Source organism: Solanum lycopersicum, chromosome 12 (assembly GCF_036512215.1).
Source record: "Solanum lycopersicum chromosome 12, SLM_r2.1".
Classification (NCBI taxonomy): domain Eukaryota; kingdom Viridiplantae; phylum Streptophyta; class Magnoliopsida; order Solanales; family Solanaceae; genus Solanum; species Solanum lycopersicum.
The window spans coordinates 1,151,831-1,162,339 of NC_090811.1; the positions used below are offsets into that span (position 1 = coordinate 1,151,831).

At 30.5% G+C, this 10,509-nt stretch overlaps 1 protein-coding gene across 1 annotated transcript; it reads left to right on the forward strand.

Moving 5' to 3' along the window:
- Positions 1–3,952: 3,952 nt before the first annotated feature.
- LOC101258229 (protein transport protein SFT2) lies at positions 3,953–8,592 on the forward strand. The gene is made up of 4 exons (XM_004251502.5): positions 3,953–4,265; positions 5,804–6,071; positions 6,209–6,313; positions 8,201–8,592. Exons 1-4 carry the CDS (start codon positions 4,075–4,077, stop codon positions 8,309–8,311), a joined length of 675 nt encoding a protein of 224 aa, XP_004251550.1. The 5' UTR covers positions 3,953–4,074; the 3' UTR covers positions 8,312–8,592.
- Positions 8,593–10,509: the final 1,917 nt, after the last annotated feature.

Here is a 10,509-nt window from a genome sequence, read left to right on the forward strand (position 1 = left end):
CTACTTATTTACACCTTCATATATTTTAATTTAAATATGTTAAAGTGCTTGTTAATTATCAATTGTATAAGAATATTCAAAAGAATTTAAATTATCTCTATATGCTTTAGATTATGTAATCACTTATATAATTGTTTTAGCCGCTTAACCAATCAAATGAATCCACATGACCTCCATCATGTCAAAGTTTTTTTTCCTTTTTACCAAACTATCCCTTTCAAATACCCCTCATGATTTAATTTGATTTTTTTAAATAATTTAAGAAATTAAATAGTATTTTTTTAAAAAAAATTGTTATCTTAAAATAAATATATTAAAATTTAATCCCGATGAGAGTTAAAATAAAACAACTATCAAAGCAATAAAGAGACATTCTTTTTTAAACGAATTAAAAAAAATGGAACAGACAAATTAAAACAAAAAACGTAAGTGATTTAGTATTTGTTTAAATTTAGAGTAAATTAATTTTCAGATAAAATTGAAAAAGAGCAAAAGGTTGTTAATTTAATAATGTCTTGTTTCTATTTAAAGTGAAAAAGATATTATTTATCACTCAATAATTTATTAGTCTCTAATATAAACATCGAATATGAGACTGAATGAAAAAAAAAAAAAACCTAAAATCATATAGAAAGGAGAGTAACAATTGAGGAAGGAAAAAAAGGTAAAGAATAGAAGTTACACAAATTCATATATTATTAATACTACTATAAAAATAGTGATAGTACAAATTGTAATTAATTTATAGAAATGGTAATTTTTTTTATTTTATTTTTTGATAAGGTATTTAAAATAATCCAATTTAACATGACAGTACATATAGGGAACAATGATAAGACTAATTGATGAAAATTGAACCCAACCAAAAAGGTCCCCCTTCCCTATTAAGAAATATGTCACCATTTCTTTGTCATGTTTGGACTTTGAAACAAAATTTGAAAGATAAAATAAAATAAAATCTCATATTTTTTTAAAAAATAAGACGTGTTAAATGTGTCAAAATATCTTCTAATTTAAAAATCATTAATAACTAGGATAAAAATAAAACGCCATGTTAACAACAAAATAAATACTCTCTCAATTCAGTATTTTTACTCGTTACGTTTTGACTTGATATTCCTTCAGAAAATAATTATTAATATAAGAATTTTACAAACTAACTCTATTAAATGATGATTGGTATTAGGTTGTGAAAAATGATTTGAAGAAAGAGTATTTGATGTTGAAGGTAAGCATAGAAAAATATAATAATTTTTTCTTGATATGTCAATAGTGACAACTAAAAATGAAAATTCATTTTAGAAAAGTGACAAGTAAAAGTGAACGAAGGAAGTATATGACATCAAATATATAAGGTATAACACATAAATATGTCATTTAACTTGGTTTCATTTCGTATTTATGTCTTTCAATTTTGACTGTGCACAAGTAGACACTTAAAATGATATAAGTAAACACACGAGTCCTACATGACATAATACACATAGGACACAAACTTCTATATAGGATGTGTGTGTTTATTTGTTCAACTTTATATATAAAAAATTAATATGCAGATATAAAATTGAAGGGCGTAAATGTGAATTGAGATCAAGTTAAAGAATAGATTTATACAATTACGCAGATGTATAGTAAAACTCGAAAATTGAATAATTCTTAGTATAAAAAACAGTGGTTTTTTTATAAATCTTTGACTCAAGTGAAAAATTAATATATAAAAACAAATACAATAGCAATAGAGAAGGCATGTTTATCAAAGAAGATTGTGATAGAGTGATAAGTACTCAAATTTTAATCGGGTTTGATTCACCCTAGGTAAATAGTCAGTTTTATTAGGAAGTGCTTTACCTTTAATGTGAGACTTTTTGATATAAATTTAAAATTACTCGAGCTCTAATATAAACACAAGACACTGATTAAAAAATAAAAAATAGAAAAGAAAAGAAAAGAAGGCATGTTAAAACAATTATGGCAAGAATAATAAATGGATAATCCTAAAATTAAAGTGGATGATCTTAGTGTTAACAAATGTACTTAATTAATAATCCAAAGTGCTAATCTATAATATTATATTGTTTGGTATTTTTAGTATTTAATGAGGTGGTCCACTTGAGGAAACAATGACTTAGACTTGTGAGTGAGATTGATCACAATAAAAGTTCCTCATATGTTAATTACTATTTAGTCCTTGTGTTATCACAAAATATCATGGGACTTTTCCATTTTGAGTCACAAGGGCAACAACTAAAATTTTACAACTAGTAATTTTTATATTCTCTCTATTCAAATGATTTTTTTTTTTAAAAAAGAAGATAGATTCTTAGTGAGAGATTTAAAATTTAAATTAAATGAAAATAATGTTTATTGTGAATTAAGTTAAGCAACTCCAGAAAATGATGTACTAATAAAGTTATTTGGAATACAGTAATCTGATTAATAAAAATGTTTATTCATATTAAAAGATATTCTTTTTTTAAAGATTAAAACATGCAATCTCATCATATTCTTTGACGGTGATGTGTAATTAAAATTGCAACTAGTTGATATTGGTAAATGATATTCGAAAAACTGTATTTTATCTTACAAATTAATGTTTTACTAATATATTCATGTTTTCAATTAATTGGTTATTACAAATCAATAAGATTGTTTAAGACCTTGATTGGATGTTGTTATATGTTATATTGTATTGTTAGTTTCGATAATTATTTTTAGTGTTGTTTTATCATTTATCTTTTCTTTTCATAGTAGTTTATCATGTATCATTTTTTTATAAGCAAATTATTGATGTCTGACATGAAATAATAATAGAGAACGATAAAATCTATTCAAGTATTATTCATTAAAAAATATAATACAATATATTATGAAACAATACGTAATAACTATTTAAAACACTGTAACAGACTGTTGGACTGATTCACATTTTCCTGGCCCAACAACCTTTTCAGCATTCTAGCCCAATAGAATGTTCAGAATTGGGCTTGTTAGCCAGTTTTTAAAATTAAAACCAAACTAAACTTTTTCATTTTTTAACGTATTCTTGGATTAAATTAACGAGACGAGATATTTATCACTTTCCATCATCAATAGATTTTCAAATAACTGTATCCATCGAATATTTGTCACCTCCCATCAATAACAGATACCTGATAACCCTGTCAATCAAAGTTAGGACAAATGAAAAGAAATCATCTAGTCTAGGTTTTTTTTTTGGTCACTAATTAAGTTTTGAACATAAAATTACGCTTTTTAACCACTTCATTGACCACTGTAACACATCTTTGAGTCCATAAGTAACTTTCCAATTATAAAAATAATTTAACAAGTTTTAGTACAATAAATTTAAGAAAAACAAAATTAAAAATCAGTATTTTTCAATTGAAAAATAATTTAGCAATTATTCCTGTTTATACATTTAGACTGAATCAATGAAAAAAAATATATAATGTTATCATATGTTTAAAATTTAAAAGCTTCACACTATTTTAATCAGAATCTATTCTCGACATGCATTTTCTCAATGAGTTAGTTCGATGAGAAACAAGTGACAAACAATCATCTTCTATACCACAAATTTCTCACTGATTTAAAATTCACAATTAAAAAGACTTTTATTTTTAATAACGAAAGAATTCAAAATAATCGTGAACTATTCAAAAAATATATCAACTTAAACTCTCATTTACATTTTCTATCCTAAAATAAAAAATTAAAAAGGTTCACACTTCCAATAAGAATCATACATTTTCTCAATAAGCTAATTTAATAAGAAAAAGAAAGAAAAAGAATCACAAAATTTTCAATGATCTATAATTCGAAATAGAAAAAGCTTTTATCCTTAATAACGAAAGGGTAAAAAAAAGTCGTAAACTATTCAAAATATATCAATTTTAACTATCGTTTACGTTTTTGGTTCAAATATGTCCTCGTTGTCGAAAATACACATTAATTATCGAAATGTACCAAAAATACCCTTGGGTTAAACATTAGATCCCTTCACCACTCTGTTTCTGCCATAGCCAAAAATCGCAGAGAAATTCTCAATTTGTGAAGAAAGGAAGAAGAAGAATTATGCATAAAACAGCACAATCATGGTTTACTGGAGGACCAAGTAACGATCTGCAGAAGACCCCATCGTCTCTGTTAGCTGATTGGAATGCTTATGCTTCGACACAAGATGAAGGTTCATCGTCTGATCTTGGGTTTGATCTTGAAGCTGCTGTTAGAACGGCTAATGACAAAGTTTCCGGCACATTCAACGTGTAAGTGTGTAATTTTGTTAGTATTTGAAAATGGAAGATATTTGGATTAAACCCAGTTCGATTTTCGTTTTTTTTTTTTTTTGAGGATTTGCTTGAAGAATTCGATGTTAATATAACTGAAAATGGAGATATATAGAAATTCAAGTATTTGAATGAAAACCCAGTTCAATTTTTGAATTTTTTGAGGTGGTATGATGTTTGCTTGAATAATTCGCCATTAGTGTATCTGAAAATGGGAATGTGATTCAAATATTAGATGAAAATCCAGTTCAAGTTTCAATTTTTATGATGTTTGTTTGAAGATTTCGCATTAATATATTCGAAAAGATGGGAATTTTAAATGTTTGGATTGGAACAATATTCAAAATTCAAACTTTTTGAGGCATAATGATATGTGCTTGAAGAATTCGGTCGTGATTGGTGAGATATCCCATTCAATTTGTTTTGTCTCAGTTTTTACTCCCTTGTCTGATAAGAATGGCGGGTTTTGAGTATCAGACGGAATGAACGTAAAGTTTTGATGTACATTGGAATGTAGATATTTTGAACAGGAGGGGGCAGCTTAATTTTCAATTTTAAACTTGTAATACTTAATACAAAGCAAATGAAAGTGATCTAATAACTTCCAATGAGTTTAGCTTTTTCCGTTGAGCAACCCCATTTTGATGTGGGATGTATGGACGCAACATTTGAGACTCAGCACCTTGTCGAGGTGTGTGTGTGCGCGCGTGTTAGAACAAGGATGATAACAAAGTCCAATTTAGATTCATGCCGAGACATTTAACTATAGAAGCTATTCATCTTGTAAGGAAATTGGTGGAGTAGTATAGAAAGGGGAAGAGAGACTTACATATGGTGGTGTTCATCAACCTAGAAAAAGCATACAACAGATATTGGAGAAGGGTAAAGGAGAAGGGTATTTTAGTTGATGATCAATGTAAATAGGTGTACCAAATAGTTATGAATTATCTCATGCTAGGATAAAGGAGAAGGGTATTTTAGTTGATGATCAGGGTGAAATACTCAAATAATGATTAATCAGATATTGAAGGGTCAAAGTAGAGAAAATGGTATAGAGGATTCATATAGCTGTCTTCTACTAGTTTGGGATTTAGCTGCAGCGACATGTTTGATTGATTCATATCGGTATAACGAGTGATGATGTTTGCTGGCTGTATTCACTCTTAATATTTTCCACTCAGTTGATGCTGTATCAGTTTTCGAAATTTAGGACAATGGTGTCTTTTTTATTGAACTTGTGTGAACTCTGAGATTGTTAATTGCCCGGGAAATTTCATTATTGACTTCCATAGACCTAGTGGTATGATAATTTGGGCAAAGGTTAGTGGTATATTCATGCACCAGGTAGTACCCATGTAGTAATTTAAGGCAGGCGTAAGATGTTACAACTAAAAAGTAATGAATTTGTTTTGTCTTGGGTGTTCCGATCTAATTAAAGTTGGTGAAATCCTCCAGGAGTTTGGGTTTTATTGCTCACTTGCTAATGATATTTGTTAACTTTTCCTTTTTCTGTACAGGGTTACTAAAGGAGTAAAAAACTTACCAGGAAGCTTCCAATCCGCAACCAGCAATGTTCCTTCTGGGAAGTCCCTCATGTACTTTGGCTTATTTCTTGCAGCTGGTGTTTTCTTCATCTTCATTGCATTCACTATGTTCCTCCCTGTCATGGTGCTGATGCCTCAGAAATTTGCTATCTGCTTCACAATTGGTTGTGCATTCATTATAGGCTCGTTCTTTGCCCTCAAAGGTCCAAAGAATCAGCTTACACACATGACATCAAAAGAGGTACTTAATCATCCTCAGTCTTGGTTTGCCATCTTCTATGTCTAACTAGCTGGTTTGTCAAAATAGATAAAAGCACCTTTCCCGTCCATTGTATTAGCTCAATTTCTGCAATCTCATTCTTCTTCTTTCGTCTCCAGAGGCTTCCTTTTACAGCGCTTTTTATCGGCAGCATGGTAGGGACTATTTACGTCTCTATGGTGCTTCACAGCTATATTCTTTCTGTGCTCTTCTCAGTGATACAGGTATTGAATTCCTCGCCTTTTTTTTGGTTTTAATGCTAGTGTTACTTCTATTTAGCTAATAATTTGGCCATGATAAATTCTTTCGTTGGCCTCTTTAGATGGGAAACACAACAAACACTTTTAAGATTGTTAGTTAAATATTTCAGGGCACATAGCCCAGAAAAACATAAAGGTTCTAGGACAAATAATATGCTACTATGAGCTTTCCAACTTATCAAGCCTTCACTTATTAAAAGTTCTATTCCGGACCATGGTTTTGTTGTCTTTAGTAGCCATTTTGCCTTTTTTTTTCTTGGAGAAGTGCACTCATGCCTGAAGCTATATATTTGACCACCCTGATTATCTGAAGTTTGCTATTCCTACTTCTCAAGTACAAGTCCATATTGCATAGATTATTTTAACTTTCTTGACCTTATTTGGTGATTAAAGAAAGTCTTGTTGTCTACATGCTCCGATGCACGATAAAAACAAAGTCTTAGCTTGCATTGTCTCAATGCACGTAGTGATTATTCTATTCAAAACGACCCAAAGGATGGGCTCAAGATTGTCTGAGTAAAAGACTTCATAATATTGTGGGACATTGTGTCTTGCCTAAATATAAGCGTAGATTTTTCGGACCTACCAAATTACATCATGTACTACAAGAAAGTTTTTTATACTGGAGCTTCTCCTTTTATGGAATGACTTTCGGAAGTCTCAAATCAATTTAGTCTATAAGTTTTATGTGTTGAAATACTCGACTGTGTGAGTGTTCCAATAAAAGATATTTGATTGCTCTTTTGTTCTATGATTTGTTGGATATCCAGAAGATCCTTCATATAAATAACATTATAGACACCAAGTAACGTGGAATATTTTCCTGTTAGTATGTTGAACTAACTTTCCCAACTCTGTTTTTCGTAAATATTCCCTACCAAATGGGTTTTAGCTATGATAGCTTAGTAAGTGGATAGATGAGTGATCGGAGTTGCTATAAAACTGAATGATTTAGAAGGTTACCAAAATAAGTGGAGTTGTGAGTCAAAGTAGGAAGGACTGTGGTGAAAATCTGTATCATTTTTATATGAACAATGTTGGCTCCATCCCCTTGTTTTATCTATTTTTCAAGTGTGAATATCAATCTATAAAAGGTACCAAAGCACATCTTTTAGAACCATCTGAGAGGATGGAAGATGTTATTCCTCTGACTCGAGTTGATTACCGTTCTCTCTATAGAATTGTTAGATGCGTGACTTGACAACTATCCGTACCCTCCTATCCCTCTAAATCTTAGGAAAAGGTGAAAAGAAGGAACATAACTTGCCATGGGTGTGACCTAATGGTCAATGAAGTGGGGACAAAAACACTTGGTAATCTCTTCCTATTTGTCCAAAGCTTTGGTGGATAGAGTTACCCGGTGCATCATGCATGTGCTGGTGAGAGGTAGTAGTACCCCGTGAAATTAGTTGAGGTGTACATTAGCTGGTTGGACACGACAATAATCAAAAAGAGAAAGAACAGAACTTATGGAAATACCAAAGAGTGGCCACACTTAAACACAGCCACAACACCCAAAAATGGTAATTGTGTGGTCTGAGAGCTGTTGCTTACATGCGTTTAGCTTCGACATTTTATCGAAAAACCTTCCAGATAACCATCTTCAACAGTAAAAAGAGACTGAACTCTGAAGTTAACCCCAACTTTTCACGGGGATCACTGGTGTAAGAACATATGGTACATTTGTTAACGAAATAGTATGCTGTTTCTACTAGTTTTAAACAAAAGAATCGATTTATTTTAGCAACATTATCGCGTTCCCTCAGTTCAATGGATGTTAATATCTTTCAATGAATCTATCGGCTGTGCTACATACATAACTTATGTGCTCAACAATTCTGTTTTTGCCAGGTCCTTGCTCTATCTTATTATGTGATCTCCTATTTCCCTGGAGGTTCAGCTGGGATGAGATTTCTTTCTTCAACCCTTACATCCTCTATTTTCAGATGTTTTGGAAGGTGACAACGTCGCAGCACCCTCACAAATTTCCCTACTTTTCGAAAATAGTGTAAGTCTGACAACAGTATGTGTACTCTTCATGAATTGATTGAACGATAAATGATGAGTAGGGAATCAAGATTCCATTTTTTGCTACATGTTCTTGTCTTAGTTTTCGTATTTTAACTCGTTTGGTATGTAGTTGGAGTAGTTGTTAATATTGTTATGATGTTTGCAAGACCAAAGTCTAGACGTATTGTGTTTTGGAGGGAAGAAATAGAAATTTATTTCGCATTTAGCGTCCATAGAGTGGGTGAAAATCACGAGAGTCATTCGAATCTACAAGTTATCTGATAACTATGCCTGGTGGAAGTGACTAGTTAGCCAAGCAGAGCAAGTCATGAAGCAATAGATCATTTTCATTTGGCATAGTCCATACACGTGTCTTTTAACTTGGTTTCAGATGGTATCTATGCCTTCCGATTTTTAGCGATACAAGTAGACACTTAAACTGTCATAAAGTTGAACAAGTGGACACATACTATTTGTCATGTGGAATGAGTGTGTCTACTTGGACAAGTTTATGTATTACGGTATTTCAATGAACCTATTGACTCTAAACCCTAAATCCACCTCCGACATTTGAGAATAATTTACGCAATAGTCGCACCAATTTTCCATCTCGAATGTTTTGCCCATTCTCCTCCACTCCATCTTTATTTTATCTCTCCATCGTTGCTCATCGACAAAAACGGATCTAACTTATAACTTTTGGTTCACGTGGATTCAATTTAAGTCAAGACCTTAATATGCATTAACACCTTGTCAAAATCTATAAAACTTCAAATTCTAAATTCATCGCAGATAGTTGTAAACTACATGTTTTTCATGCCATGATAAACATGAAAACATGATGCACCTAATTGTTTGGTTTCAAATAGTAGAATAAAGCAATGTAAGGAATTAAAAGGACACCATGTTAACATCTAGAAAAACTTTTGAAATATAATGTTTGCCCAATTTCCTGTCAAATATATATTATAGAAAAATTTATAATTTGTTTTCTCCACAAGTGGGTTATGTTTATGTCATTTTAAGTAAAATAACATAAAGGAAGTTTAAAAAAAATTATTGGACTTAAAAATTAAAAAAAGAACACTAAAAAGGGTGGGGTGGGGTTTGGTGTTTGTTCTTTAATTTATGTTCCTCGTAACAAATAATTTTCTTTCGGGGTATATCAGCTTATTTTTAAAATCAAATCAATAAAGTAAAATTAATACTTAAGATGATTATTATACATATGATTAATCATGGTTTAGTGATCTATATATTAGTTTTAGGTAAATATATTGTCATTTAAAAAAGATCATTAATTAGGAAAATGTCTATTGAAGTCAATATGTTCCTATTTGTTAGGCAATTATACCACTTGTTGTTTTATTTAGTTGCACATGAAATTTAGAGGTTTATGTTTGGTTTGGCCTAATAAGTTGGCTAGCTACGAAGTACGTTCCGTACTGAGTAAGTATCATCGATCAATAGTTTTGAAAAATATGTAAATATTATATTATATTATATAATAATAGAGACAAAACATAACAACGATATAAATATACATAACATGATATTAAGTACTTTCTTTGTGCCAATTTATGTGATTTTTTTTAATTTTTCGAGAGTCAAACAGTTTAAGTTTGACTGGAAATTTACGCATGGAATCTTTAATTTCATGAGATGAAATTTATATATTTGTAAACTACGTAAAACGTACTATAAGTCACAATAATTGATATTTCAAAATATTTATAAGATCTATAAAAAAATTTATGATAAAAAATAGACTTATTTGAATCTCGAAATCTGAAGCCACATAAAATGAGACGGGTTGGAATACAACATATAACAATATGCAATAATTCAACATTTAACAAAAAGCACAATCAGGACTATATATACCTTTATCGAGAGTTTGTGTCTCGTGTGTTTTAACTCGTAAGATCTGTTCCTAATTATCATTTTATTACCATCCAACAATAAGCATAGTTATAGTTAACTATGTAATACGTGATTGAAGTCTATTAACTAGAATAACTGATATAAGTAACTACGTAGTATGTGATTGACTGACATGTTGTACGATTTTTAATCCTTGTATAATTGTTGGAGTCTATACTCGAAGATAGTGAAAAATAATTGAAAAATCTTGTTAGACAAGTCGTAAT

What these genes read in the sequence shown, in the direction of transcription:
- LOC101258229 (XM_004251502.5), top strand. Translation starts at nt 4,075, where the DNA reads ATGCATAAAACAGCACAATCATGGTTTACTGGAGGACCAAGTAACGAT. An exon ending in CACACATGACATCAAAAGAG is followed by an intron (nt 6,072 to 6,208) that starts GTACTTAATCAT and finishes TTTCGTCTCCAG; the next exon opens with AGGCTTCCTTTTACAGCGCT. An exon ending in TGCTCTTCTCAGTGATACAG is followed by an intron (nt 6,314 to 8,200) that starts GTATTGAATTCC and finishes TGTTTTTGCCAG; the next exon opens with GTCCTTGCTCTATCTTATTA.